This window comes from Thermobia domestica, chromosome 15 (genome assembly GCF_964235325.1).
Source record: "Thermobia domestica chromosome 15, izTheDome1.hap1.1, whole genome shotgun sequence".
NCBI classification, from domain to species: domain Eukaryota; kingdom Metazoa; phylum Arthropoda; class Insecta; order Zygentoma; family Lepismatidae; genus Thermobia; species Thermobia domestica.
The window spans coordinates 184,641,078-184,656,510 of record NC_137468.1 but is presented as its reverse complement, the minus strand read 5'-3'; the positions used below and the strand labels follow the sequence as shown (position 1 = coordinate 184,656,510).

General features: G+C 36.1%; 1 protein-coding gene across 1 annotated transcript; it reads left to right on the top strand.

The window, feature by feature from the left end:
• The first annotated feature begins 238 nt into the window (after nt 1-238).
• On the top strand, nt 239-1,240 carry LOC145671752 (uncharacterized). The gene has a single exon (XM_081740957.1). The coding sequence runs from the start codon at nt 239-241 to the stop codon at nt 1,238-1,240; it is 1,002 nt and encodes a 333-aa protein (XP_081597083.1).
• Nucleotides 1,241-15,433: the final 14,193 nt, after the last annotated feature.

Below are 15,433 nucleotides of genomic sequence, written 5' to 3'. Positions count from 1 at the left end.
AAAGATGTTCATGGGTATAACCTATATGTAAGTTTTGTAAATATTTTGCCCATGATTTGGTTCAATCAAAGTGAAAACGGAACTAAAATACGTAGGATTGACTGGTAATATCCTCGAAACGGTCATAAAATTTATGAATTTTACCCCAATTTTGGTGGAAAAGAACCAACCAAGACTACGCAATATTAAACTTAGTAATGGAAGTTGAACGGGAGTAATAGGAGACGTAATTACCTCAATGTCAGATATTTGCCCAATCACGATATTTGCATCGCCTCAGAGGTATGAGGCGGTTGATTACGCCACATTCTTCTGCTTTGATGAACGGGCGTTCATCTGTCCCAAAGCTCGTGAAGTGCCTCAATGGAAGTGCATATTCCTTCCTTTTGGAAAATTTGTTTGGTTTTCGATATTACTTACAGCTATATTTACATTCTTTTCAAAATTGTTTGTTCATTGGCTAACATCACATGGACCAACAGAATATACTCGTATCATGCGGGAATGTTTGTTTGAGATTTTGTCTGTGTACCTACAGGGAAGTATGACAGTTAATCCTCGGAACAAAGTATTGAGGGTAATCTTAGTATTCTCGCTGATTATGACAATCGTTTTGACATCATTATATCAAGGATCTATGTTGAGTTTTATAATTTCTCCGCAATATGAGAAAGATCTCAGTTCTATTGAAGACATTGTGAATTCAGGTCTAGATGTTCTTGCCCTGACCCATCACATTGCTAATTTAAAAGGATACGACTCTGTATTCACGAAAATACTGTATGAAAAAGCCGTTGTCATACCCAGCTGGAATCGGGAATATTTTATGAAAGTAGCGTATGAAAGAAGCTCGGTTATGTTAGGAGGATACTTTTCCCTAAAATATCAACAAAAGTTCTATAAAACATCTGACGGATTAGATTTATTGCACATTACGAAACCTGGAATAGGATTCTTCATAGCATCCGTCATTCTTACTAAACATTCACCTTATCTCCCGAGAATAAACTTTATTATAAATAAGTTAATAGAAGGTGGATTTATAGATAAATGGTTTAGTGATATTGGAAAACGAAATGCTTTATTTGATAAAGGTGTAAAGCATAGCATTGACATTGTACTGTCTCTATACCACCTCCAGGTAGCGTTCTATTTTATTCTCATTGGAGCGGTGTTATGCTTTCTTGTCTTTATTTTCGAATTATTTTGTGTAAATCATGTAACAAGAGGAGCAGCATAAAACCTCTTAACTTATGCGAAAGTAACTTATGCATGAGAATTAAATTTATTTTAATCACTAGAATAAATAATTATAATACTGAACATCTCATGAATATTTAAATTTTTATTACTGGAATTCGGTTACGTCTTCAGTTGAAAGAGCTTATTTTAGGTGTTCATAACATGTTATTTGTAAGGGATTATACACACTAAAATAAATTTCTTTATCTTCAAATTACAAAGAAGTACTACTTAGAAGACGCACTCTAAAACATTTCGGTCTTCTTATTATAAACACATTTCTTTATTAAAGATAAATGCATACTCTGGTCAGAAAAGTAATAATTATTGAAATAATAATTGGAGAGTGAATATGGAGGAAGTTACATATAAACACACATTAAAAAGTTGGTTGGAAAATAGCATAGTTTGTATTTCAAAGATATACTTTACAACCTACATTCGCAAACTATTCCCTAGGGATTCGTGTAAAATTGATTCAAATTCAAAGTTTTCCTCGTCCAATGTGTATTGTACTAATTTTAGCGGCCCATATATGTAATTGCCATATTTATGACACTTCATATATATCCGGAATTCAATAATATACTATTATAACACCTGGACAAAAAATTACTTTTACTTGCTTTAGATGTAACTGGACATGAATATGGGCATATGCAAAACAAATCGGATCAAGTACTGCTTTTCTGACACATCTTATCCAGCCCGGCCGCCATCTCGGATCCGCCATATTGGATTCAACTTTCGTTTTTTTAAATGGGAATAGGGGCAAGTGATATATCAAATTCATGTATAATTTTCTTGGAAATTCAGTGGAGTAATGAGTTTTATCGTGAGTTGTACCGTTCGAAAGGTATTGAACTTAAATCCCTCCAGGCACTTCGCGAATAGACATTGCAGAGTAATATCAGTAACGCTTACGTTTTTGATGTTGACAAATGAAAACAATTTCTAACTCGAAAAACACTGTAGGTATAAGCAAACTCTTTACAACATTGATGTCATAACCTCATTATATTTCTGTGATTGTTATTATTTCCATGTTAAATTATAACAAGGAAGTATTGTATTATTGTCAAAATGCCAAATGTAAATTCAAATACGACCAGGTTTGGATGAAGACCTACCATTTCCGTATTGACGTCTGTGTGTCTGAATGTATATACATTCAGAGAATATTTAATCAACGATAAACCACGTAAAATGTTACACATACACAGGGGACCCTGCACAACTTTCTATTTGGTTCAATATTCGTGATGTGTCTGACATTTAACATACAATATCTTGCAAACGGTGCAAGATACGGTAAAATTCACTACACCAATCAATTTCCGAGAAAATTGTACATGAATTTGGTGTATCACTTACATCTATTTCCAGTTGAAAAAACGAAAGTTGAATCCAATATTGCGGATCCAAGATGGCGGCCGGGGTGGGTAACATGTATCAGAAAATCAGTACTTAATCGAATTTCTTTTACATATGCCCAGATTTGTTCAGTTACATCTAAAAAAATTAAAAGCAATTTTGAATGCAAGCGTTATAGTAGTGTATGATTGAATTCCAGATATATATATATATGAAGGCCCATAAATATGCAAATTACCAGTATAGGCTCATAAAATTAGTACAATACACATTGGGCCGCAGAGCAATTTGTATTTGAATCAATTTTAGACGGATCACGAGGAGACACTTCGCGAATGTACCTTGTCAGATCTTATATATTTTATTATACAAAGATTAGGTAGTCTAATTTAAATGTGATTATATAATACCATATAAGGTAATTAATAATTTTCACATGGCAATGGAACTCTTTTTACCCAGATATGATAAGTGGTTTCAGTAGCATATAATCACAAACAATGTTCCTTAAAGGTTACTCTTTGGAAATAATCAAAAACAAATATCCCTTAAAGGTGGAAATAATTAATATGCTTATGAAAGCTAGAACAACAGGAATGTTATCCCTAGACACAATCATTTCTCCTCATAATTCCCAAGACTTTCTTGCGGCACAGTCCAAGGCAATTTCACTGATTTCTTCTGTATTAAATGTGCTATATAGTGAATACCTGCTGAAACGTTATAAAGAATAGGATCAGGACTAATCTAATGTTAAAAGTTACTAAAATAAATATTCCAGTGCCTAATTAAAGAAGTTTCAAAAGCCACGTCTACAATAGTAGTACTAGGCCCGCAAATAAACTTTTCATGGCCCCTCCAGACCTCAATACAAAACACTATTATTAATACAAAAATTAGAATTTAGATATTTGTAAGAGAATTTTTAATGACTTGGCCCCCCTATCTTATTCATGCCCCCAAACTTTTGTGTCTGGTTGCAGGCTTGAGTAGTACACAGTTAATAGAGATGTTAAATAACTTAATACTTTCATCCAGTGGGAACCCATGTGGCTCGGATCTCACATTAAGCTGTAGGCCCATGTCTCATACAGCCTCAGTGCTGAAAGGCATGCTAAATTCCTAACACTGAGTGCTGAGCTCTGAAGTGCAGGCTTTCCCAAAGCTAAGGATTTTTGCAACCTTTTAAAAAATTATATCTCAAAATGTTGAAAAGCTGAAATAAAACAACATGCACCGTTTGAAAGTTTACAGCTTGCTCTTTATTCTTATATATAATACTTGGTATTCCAACCACAAAACCATTACAAATTACAAATAACACTTACACGCAGTGCAAGGAAAATGAATGCGAATATGAGCATTATCATCTCACGGTTACTTACCTGACATATTTTTATTTCTGTTGCTACATACTTTGGATCATTCTCACAATCGTCCAATAACTCTCCTTCAAACAAACCACCATCACTGTCGCTCAGTTCTGCTTCTAAACTGAAGTGTATTGCATTGTCCGATAGGCTCTTTCCCGCCATTTTAACGGTCAAACAATAAGCTTAATGGTTCTTAAACTCTAGCGATAACAAGGTATTATTTAGGAACATCTCGCCATCTAATGACGAAATTCCGAACTACGAAGTCCAAGAGATATTTCAAAACTGCTAACTCCGTATAATAAAGCAGCAAAACCGTTGCAATATATTTTGAATCAAATAACGTATAAATACGGAATTCACAGTCTACAAAAGATCAGCTACTCCGTAAAAAATACGGAATTAGCACTCAAAGTGTTAATCAATCTATCAATCCATGATATATATATATATATATATATATATATATATATATATATATTCAAAAATGTTTTTGAGCAGTGATTTTGACTTAATTAATTATCATAGTTTTTCACTCATGGATACTCATCCGTATAATCTTCCAGCGTAAAGATATTATGTTACAAAATTGAGTTTTGTTTCTTTACACTATGCTCACAAAATGTAAATTTGAGGCTATCGAAAGTTTCAGTTACAGAATTAATTGTCTGTTGTATAATGCTTAGATTTAGGTTAGTTTAGAAATCCGTACATGGAATACGAGATGCTTTTGTACGAGTTTTTATATCAACTGTATAATGACCTACTTTGTCCCAAGGTTTACGGAAATAAAGTTAATGGATTGGATTACAGATCTTTTATTTAAAGATTAAACATGTTAAGTCAGTACTTTGAAAGTATTTGAAACAGTTCTGTAAAACAAATTTTGAATTATCATAATACCTGGTAGAATTATCATAATTATCGTATCAAAATTGCAATAAGTATCAAACGCTAAGACTCTTAACCCTCCAATACGCGCGCGGGCTACCATTGTAGCCCAGCGTTTTTATTTTCCTTGCTGCAAAGTAATGCGAGATGATAACTCAAAGGGTGTCTGTGTACCTTTCTATCAACTATCATTCTGCGTGTTTAGTGTGTGGTCAAACGTAAAATCGAAAGGAGCTGATTGTTATTCTGCTTGAAAGTTTCATGGGCTACATCTGTAGCCCGCGCGACTATTGCTGTCACAAATGTTCCAAAACGTCAAAGTTTTTTCATTGTAGTTTGAGTGTTGATGAGATGGTCAATGAGTTTCAAAAATGCCAATTCTGATGCGGCATGTTTTCTAGATGGCGATAGTTAACATTTTGAGACCACAAAAATTCATTTTTCGGACACAGAAATAGTGAAAATTCAGAAGATGTGACTGAGAATTCCGGGCGGCAGGAATCACTGATACCTATTGATAATAGTAGTAAAGACAGTTCTGAAGTAAATTGTTATGTAGTAAAAGACAATCTCAAATGGAAATAAGTCACTCCTACTCGTAATATTTGCGCTCGTGCTCATAATATTGTGCTTTGTTTTCCAGGACCTAAAGGTGGGGGCAGGTCTGCGTTGTCGGAGCTTGAATATCTAGAAGTGCTTTTAGATGCAAACATTTTGAGACTTAAGGTTGATTTTACCAATATTTACATTGACAGTGTTACATTGAGATTTGTATTTAACCGTGATGCAACACTTAGAGACGAGATTGTACGTGCCCTTATTGACATTTTGATGCTTTTGATGAGTGGTCAATGCTTGAAGGAAAGTGTGCATTGACCACTCACCACTTGTGTGCAGAACATGCTTAGAAGGACATTTATACGGAAACATAAAAAGAAAAATATATGAGTGTAAATAGCATATGTAAAATTATGCAAATCGTAATCAAACTTTGATACCAGAAACTCGTTATGCTGAAAAAGTATATGTTTTATGGATAATGCGTTTATTTGTAATATTTGTAAAATTTTTGAAAAATTATACTTAATTTTTAAAGAATTCTAACACTTATGTTTAAGAGGAAGGAAAGTTTAAAATGCGCCAGATTGGTCCATTTATTGATAAATACAAATAACTTTTAGTCTTTTCCTGTATCACTTTTGAAAAAATGAAGGGTGTTGGTCTTCTTTGTATATACATAGCTTTCAAAATAAACATATTTCTCAAATTGTTTATAAAACCTTTAAAACAGTTTATAAAAAAATTATCTACACTGAGAAAAATCCATTATCCGGACAGCGGTATATTGTACAAATACAAGGATTCGTTATGTTTACTAAGGAAATCTGTACGGAGCGTACTTTATCCATATACTACAGAGGTACTGCCTTTTACCCGCTTAGATGTTACATCATGTCGCTGCAGGATGTCTGACATCTAACAATTTTCCGTATTTTACATACGTATACGTATGTTAAATACTTCAGCTATACGTTATATACGTCCATCTGTGTGTAAGATCCAGACCGCCTATAGACACTCTTTCTTTCGCCATGGCTGACGTCATTGAACTACCGTCTTTTGCTTGCGAAACGAGGTTGTTTACAAACGGAACAGAAGAGAGGAAGGAAACAAAAGCCTGGGTAAGTACAATAGTTAACTATTACTTTAGTTAAATATTCCATTAATTATATATTCTTTTAGTGTAACTTGCTTTAATATAGTACTAAGTAAGTAATGTAGTTTATGACTACAATTCTTACTATTGTAACTCGTAAATGATTGAGGAGAATGGAATGGGTGAATCTGAATTTTGAAAAAACTTTGAATATTAATGTTTTGAAACATATTATGTTTCAAGGTAGCAAAATGAATGTTATGTGTTTATTCATTCCATTTTATATGTGACGATTTATTACTTGGTGCAGATTTACTACAGGACTGCTTAACATAATTGCTAATAAACCGTTTTCAGCGCGGAAATTTCCTTGTGTAGTGAAGATTTAGGACTTAGATTTCTGGGCTTTCGGCATCAATGGCCTTGTTACCCCATATGAGGGATGACTTTCCTCGGCGAGTACACTATCCGGGGAAAGGAAGGGAAGAAAGGATTGGGGAAGGAAGAAAACGGCCTGGGACCTATATGTAAGGTACCACTCCGGCATTTGCCTGCTGTGAATGAGGAAAACCCAAGGAAACCTCATTCAGGATGGCTGGACTTAAAATCTTTTGATACTTTTTCGACCGAGTTCTCCCCCGGGATCGAACCCGGAACCGTTCGCACCGAAGGCGAGAGCGCTAGCGACTACCCTACGCGGGGCCACTTGTGTAGTCTAGAAAACTCATTTTTACTAGGATATTTGCATTTTTTTTTTTTTTTTTTTTTTGCTTTTAGTTTAACGCCCCATGATTGTACATCAATGTAAGAGAGAAGGTGACAATGAGATACATGATAATGGTGGAATAAAGAAAATGTAAGGAAACTGGAAAGTCTTAAGAATAACCACACCTACAGTGTTCACCAAAAGGCTATTTGTCGGGAGCAGGAATCGAACCAGGGACCTAACGCGTCAGAGGTAAGCGCTCTACTACAAAGCTTTCTTTTGTTTAAAGAACTTGTTTACATTGAAATATATATATTTTACGAAGATACTGACATATTTTACAGCCTCACTGAAATTTAAAAAAAAAAAAGTAGTCAGGGAGAGTTTACTTGTCAGATTTTTATTTTTTAATTTAATTTATTTTTATTTTTATTTATTTTTGCTTTGTTATGTTCCCTAGTTAATTAATGTTTGGGTTACTGAAAATTAAAACCTTTTTAGTATTATTGTTATGTCATCACTTTGGAACCAAAAAAGTTAGATTTTTTTTCTTGTGTTTTCATATAGGAAGTTGGTAAGTTTGTGCCTTAGCATTGGTTTGGTTTCTAGAACGTAATTGAAGGTCATGTTGAGTTGAGTCTTGGCGGGTTTAGAGTTCGTGAAGTGTCAGGCACTGCTTGTGCCCCTGTCTTCTGTCTGTGATGTTTCCTGGCTTTGGGCTGTGAGGTATTTATGTTGAGGAGTACCAACGCAGGCCGCGTGATATACAGGTAGCTACAACACAGCTTCAACAGCTACGAGTGCCAGGTGTTCATCTTTCGTTACGGCGTGACTAATGCAGTATAGTACTAGGTTCAAATTCTATGGGTGGTAAAAATGGTCGTGGTGTGGTAAGAAATACAACGTAATTGTTATTAGTTTATTAGTGTTTCTTCATAGTATAGTTTCACTATTTCTAGAAGGAATTAAGTATTAACGAAGTAATAAATAAGCAAAAGCACACTTTGATTGGCGTTAACTATTTCTCATACTCCATTGAGAATGTTTTGATCCTCAGTTGCGCAAACATCCAGTGTGCGTTTTTTTGTTTGCTTACACTGCCTTATAGATGAGCTCCCTCGTGGCTAAGTGGTTAGTGAACACGCCTTTGGCGTGGGACACCCGGGTTCGATTCCCGGCCGGGGGCCACGGTGGCTCAGTGGTAGAAGGTTCACCTCTGGTGCTTGGGGTCCCGGGTTCGATCCCAGCCCCGCCAAGTGAACCTTGTGGTGGACAAACACCGTGTGCGTGGGTTTTCTCGGGGTTCTCCCGTTTCCTCCCACTTTCTTCATTGCACTATTTAATTCATTACTCATCACCGTCTCCATTAGCCTAACCGGCATAACCGTAGGACATAAAACTCAAAGATTTCATTTCATTTTTTCGATTCCCGGCCGGAGCTTATGTGGTTCGGATTCCACGTTAATCTGTAGGTCCACGTCTCATACAGCCTTGCTGCTGAAAGGAACGTTAAAATCAAATCAGCACTGTTTTACAGATGCAATTGTTCGATTCCGAGTTCGAATGAAGCTTTTTACGGGCAGGGGGCGACTTTTATATATACAATCCAAGGATTTTAGTTATTAGTCAGTGATGCAATATATAGACCTATATATATTACAAAATTGAAAGTGACTATGTTTGTGACTCTTAATCTCTTAAGAGCTGCGGTGGCTCAGTGGTAGAGCGTTCACCTCCGGTACTTGGGGTCCCGGGTTCGATCCCAGCCCCCGTCAAATGAACTTTGTGATGGACAAACACCTTGTGCGTGGGTTTCCTCGGGGTTCTCCCGTTTCCTTCCACTTTCTTCATTCCACTATTTCATTCATTGCTTATCATCAGCGTCTCCTTTAGCCTAACCGGCATAACTGTGGGACGTAAAACTCAAAGGTTTCATTTCATTTTTTCTTAATCTCTTTGGAATCTTGTACTTAGGTTCACAGCGGAAGCGACGAAATAACTCGACTCATCCATTGTAGCTCTCTTCGCAACCAGTTTCCAAAATGTTAGCAATAAGTTTGCGAAACGGGATATGACGACTCCAATTTTGGGTGAAAAGTCGCTATAAAAAAATAGAGAAATTCATTGTCTATAAGCATTGTTTTAAAGTTGTAGATGTAAACTAAACAATATGTTCTACTCACTGGCGCAAATCCGTGGGGGGGGGATGACGGATACATGTCCCCTCCAATCTTGGAACTGAGGGGGACTTCTCCCCAATAATCCGATTTGAAATGTGTTTTTTGGGAGAAATTTGATTATTTTTGTCCGATTGCTACAAAGGAACGTGAGATAAAATAGATGTCCCCCAGAATAAGCCTCAAATCTGCAGCCTCCCAACGCTGAAGACAACTCTGATCCTCCACAACATTGTTTTTCAACTTCATAAGTATTTTGGACATCGCCAAAAAAAGTATGGTAACGGTCTTACCCCCCCCCCCCCCCCAATGTTGAAGACAGATTTGCGCCGCTGGTTCTACTCACATCTTTGTAAATAGGGCGCAACCAATCCTTTAATTCAGGGATCATTTCAGGTTGTTTCGGGTACTTTTGTTCATATTGTGGTCAAAATAGTTCCGAAATAATTAACACTACAGTACTTACGTTAAGCAATTTTTTTGTAAAAGAAAAAGTGCAGAATAATTAAAAGACCCCAAAGGACAAATATAACAAACATCTTCTTCGCCTTTATTCACGCAATCTATAGCTAATCTTGTTGCTATCGGTAATGATGTATTACGTGTGTTTCTCAACGGAAACTCTGCGAACTAAAGGACATCAAGTTTGTAGTTGTTCTTCGTTAGAGGGCAAGGGTAACATAACAATGCAGGATTGTGGGGCAGTGAGTATGCTGTATTTCCAAACTCTTCATCAGTTGCGCTGATTAAAACAAACAAACAGAAAAAAAGAACGTAAAAACTGTTTTGAACTAATAATGCTTCTCTACAGATGAACATTTTGTTTGGAGCAAAAAGTCGCTAAATGTGTAAGTAGGTAAATCGTCATTTAAAAATCACCCTCTCCAATCGGAAAAAATATTTTTTGTCGCTATCGTAGGGCGACCATACGTCCCGTTTTGACCGGGACAGTCCCGTTTTAGTGGCGTGTCCCGGCCGTCCCGTCAGTAGATGGAAAAAGTAGTATTCGTCCCGTTCTATGTAAATGAAAGAAGTAAATAACAAACCCAGTATCTTTACTCCTTTTAAAAGTATTAATAATTAATAATAACAAAGAGGCAAAAATTGAACTGAAATTCCCTATATTAAACATACTCTATAGTTCGCAGTACTGCTCGAAAGGCAGCAGAGGTTTTAGCAGTTGGTTGTGTGTTGAACAAATTTCAACGTGTCTTTCCTTTTTCATAAGTACCCGCTCTGTAACAAAGAGAGAGAGGAGGAAATCTGATATCAAGGCACTGATAAGAACAAAGGTAGATCTAAAAGTCTAGGGTTGCAAGAACCTGTCCCGTTTTTAACTGAAAATTTTATGGTCAACCTACGCTATCGTTGAGGTCGAATTCCCCTTATTTAGCGACTTTACCCAAAATTGGCAACATTGACCCCCACCGAACAACCAGGGTTGAATTCAGGGGTAGCCCGGGGGGGAATCTCCCCCCCCCCCGAAGAAAATTCATTCCCCCCCGGAGAAACTCCCAAAATTTCAGTCACAAAATGTAGAAATTACTTCACCCAATTATTTGCTTTTCTTTCCGTGTACGTGCAGACGAAATCCGATCTCTCAATATACATATAAATGACGCAGACCCATTCTATATAAATGTTAACATGTAACATCTAAGATAGAATACCAAATAGTGAATAAAACTTGTATTTCTTAACGCTATGACTGAGTTTGGCAGAACATGAAATTGTTAACTGTTGAAGAAAGGTTTGTATTTTAGTAGGTACTATACTCTCGCCCTATATTATATATTAGTAGGTAGCACTAGCACAGGTTGAGATACGAAAGGAAAGATAGGGAAGATCTTTCGATCATTCCATATAATCTCTCATGTCAGCAGACTTCAGTTCTTGAAAATATACAGTTCCTACATTATTTGAAATAGGGCGCCTAAATCCCATTTCTCGCATCGGAAGTAACAGACGTAAATGTGTTTTACGATTGTTAAAGTAAACACATCTTTCTTTAATTAAAAATAATTCAGTTAAAGGGTGAGATCCAGTGGGCGTCATTTAGAGGGATCAGGGAGGAACAGTTATCCCTCCTTGATTAGAGACTTATATAGAATTTATCAATATGATAATAGTATATAAGTGAAAGATTGCTATTGAAGGTGGCCAAGATCCTGCTCAGTGCCGTTCCATGGGGGAGGGGCAAGCGGGGCGATGGCCCCGGGCGCCGAAGTAAGGGGTGAAAAATTCGGGAGGGTAAAAGAAAAGAAAAGAAGGAAAGAAAAACAGAGGAATGAAATACATGTGGACATATATAAAATGAAAGGAAAAAAGTAATGAAAAGTGCTCAAAATCAAGGAAAAGCAGGGTTTACTTTTTAAAATTTTCCCACCTTTGGCGGCTGGTCTGTCGACCTCACTCATATATACGGGGATGCCGTCGTATACTCTCGCGCCAAGCGCTGATTTTCCACGACACAGCACTAATCCTACTGAAGATTTCGTCAACTAAACTATTGATGTATATGCAGTGAAGAAACCAAGGCTAATATGTTTGATTTAGAATCAGAAGTGTGAGAAAGAATGATAACTTTTTATTAAGATATTCCTAAGTATGTTTGTTTTAGGAGAAAAAATATTTCAGTTAATTTAAATCTTTTTAAAAAATTTTACATTAGTAACAAACAGTAATTACTGAATATAGGAAATAATAAAAATAGTTACTGTAAATAGCAGTTAAAGTTTAGTGTAAACTATTTTTGCCAGTCTTTATTTAATGTTTTAGATGAAATCAAACGATTGTTTTCTTAAAATTATAATCTCATTGAATATTTATCAGCAATTAGTCTCAATATTAGGTAAGATGTGTATGTGAACGGAATTGTTAAATATGCTGCTTTCTTGAAAAAAATACAGAAAAATAACCCTCCCCCGAGCAGTTGACATTCCCCCCCGGGTATAAATGTCTGAATTCAACACTGCGAACAACACCCCGTTATCTTTAGCCTAGCCAGCATAATAGTGGGACGTAAAACTTAAAGATTTCATTTCGAACAACACTCCCAGAAACCTATTGTTATACCATTCCCAAAACACCCTTTTGTACAGTTCTCCCTATTCGAAAAAAAAATTGTAAATAGCAGTGTTCATACATAAATATGGAACTCAATTTCCCTGAATTTTCCAGGTTTTCCAGGTATTAATTTTTCAATTTCCAGGTCTAGTGGAAGAAACTAATAGTACGAGAACACATAAATTTTAAGAATACTATATTTATATATTTGAGAATGGCCACCCTTCTCCCCAATGAACGATTGCAATTAAATATTGAGTCACAAGAAAATAAATAATTAAAATAAATAAAATTTAAGTTGAAAAATATGAAGTTGAGAAACCTACTAAGGGAATTATATAATACTTTTGTTCCATACTTGAATACATTCAAAATATACAAAAATATTGGCTTGGGGAAGAAAAAAGGGCCCGCGAGATTTTAACTGATTCTTATAGTACTCGACAACAGAAATAAATTACTGAAAGAATTTTCAAAATCGGCGCAGGCAAACATGCAGAAAATCGCATTTTCATGTACCGGTTCAAAATGGGGAAGAAAAGACGACCCCGAGATTTTAATTGATTCTTGTACACGACGAGAGAAATCGATTAGTGAAGGAATTTTCAAAATCGGCGCAGGCAAACATGGAGAAAATGGCATTTTCATGTACCGGTTCAAAATGGGGAAGGAAAAAGGTTCCGCGAGATTTTAACTGATTCTTGTAGTACTCGTCGAGAGAAATCGATTAGTGAAGGAATTTTCAAAATCGGCGCAGGCAAACATAGAGAAAATCTCATTTTCATGTTCCGGTTCAAAGTGGGGAAGAAAAAAGGGCCGCAAGATTTTAACTGATTCTTGTAATACTCGACGAAAGAAATCGACTAGTGAAGGAATTGTCAAAATCGGCGCAGGCAAGCATGAAGAAAATCGCATTTTCATGTATCAGTTCAAAATGGGGAAGAAAAAAGGGCCCGCGAGATTTTAACTGTTTCTTGTAGTACTCGACGAGAGAAATCGATTAGTGAAGGAATTTTCAAAATCGGCGCAGGCAAAAAAGAGAAAATCGCATTTTCATGTACCGGTTCAAAATGGAGAAGGAAAAAGGTTCCGCGAGATTTTAACTGATTCTTGTAGTACTCGTCGAGAGAAATCGATTAGTGAAGGAATTTTCAAAATCGGCGCAGGCAAACATAGAGAAAATCGCATTTTCATGTACCAGTTCAAAATGGGGAATGAAAAAGAACCGCGAGATTTTAACTGATTCTTGTAGTACTCGACGAGAGAAATTGACTAGTGAAGGAATTGTCAAAATCGGCGCAGGCAAGCATGAAGAAAATGGCATTTTCATGTATCAGTTCAAAATGGGGAAGAAAAAAGGGCCCGCGAGATTTTAACTGTTTCTTGTAGTACTCGACAAGAGAAATCGATTAGTGAAGGAATTTTCAAAATCGGCGCAGGCAAACATGGAGAAAATGGCATTTTCATGTACCGGTTCAAAATGGGGAAGGAAAAAGGTTCCGCGAGTTTGAACCGCTACGATGTATGTTCACGAATGTCCCCGTCTTCTCAAATTTAGTTAATTACTGTGACACTGAAACATGTGACACAGAGTCACATTGTGGATGACTGCAATCGGCAACCACTGCACATATACTCCTCCCGCCCCACAGTTTGATTATTTCGATCCATTCCTCACGTGCTAACGGCATGGTTCAACATCTGCAAGAAAGAGGTAAATGTAACGTTCAATTGGCAATAGCTTTTCACCAAATTAAGCTGCATGAAATCTGATTGCATATTTGACATACTGAGAAAATTCTAGTCCGTGGCCATATGTATCACATATCCCATCAATTCATAAAAATTTTGAACACAAAATTACGGTCGTCCGTGTGACGTACTCCCAAAAGGCCTAATGTGTATCACCCACCTCACATTCAATGAAACCACATCCGTGTAGAATTTAGAAAGGAACTTCTTATGATGTATACAGGATGTCTCAAACGTTCCCTGACATAGGATAACTCTGTTATTATCAGAGTTACAACAAAATGTAAGAGGAAAAACATCTCGAAATATGACGTTTTCAATCTAAAGTGAACACTTTTTAAAAAAAATCGGACGAGATGTTTGTGCTGTATACTCTTTATGCACCCAATTTTAAATGAAAATGCAACGTTGTCATTTACCTGGACCCACAACATAAGTGAATGAAGTTACTGTTTGAAACGGGGGCTGGCCATCGACATGTTAGCGTAAAAGACAGTAACTTCACTCACTTACGTTGTGGGTCCAGGTAAATGGCAATGTTGCATTTTCATTTCACATTGGACGCATAGCGAGTGTACAGCGCAAACGGGTCATCCGATTTTAAAAATTCCTTCACTTTAGAATGAAAACATTATATTTGGAGACGCTTTCCAAAGTAGTATAATTTAGTTCGTTTAAATTTACAATTTAATACAAGTAGATTCGGATTTATATGCGTAGGATTTTGTATGCATCTAACTAATGAATTTTTTATTTTCTTGCTTAACTTAGTGACTTGGCTTTGGACTGCAACTGATTATTGTAACCCATTATTGCTTGAGAAGAAACAAGATATCCGAATCTTCATTTGGAGAAATCAAACGTCTATTGGAAAGCTGGGGATTACAATCATTAATTTCTACATTTCAAGGTGCGTAAATTATATATTCTGTGTTTGTTGTTAAATTACTATTACTATTATTGGGTTTAGAATCAATCAAGCACTTCATGATATTTTATGGGGATCAAGATGGGTGCCGGATAGATAAGTATTTGAGCGTCAGGCTCTTATTTCTTTTCAATTTAATATTTAATCAATGATTATTTTTCTCCCTCATTATTCCACCAAATCGTATTCTAAGATCATATATCCATTTTTGATCGATATATCCATATTTTTGATCTCTTTCATGTTTCTATATTTTCGATTTTTGAT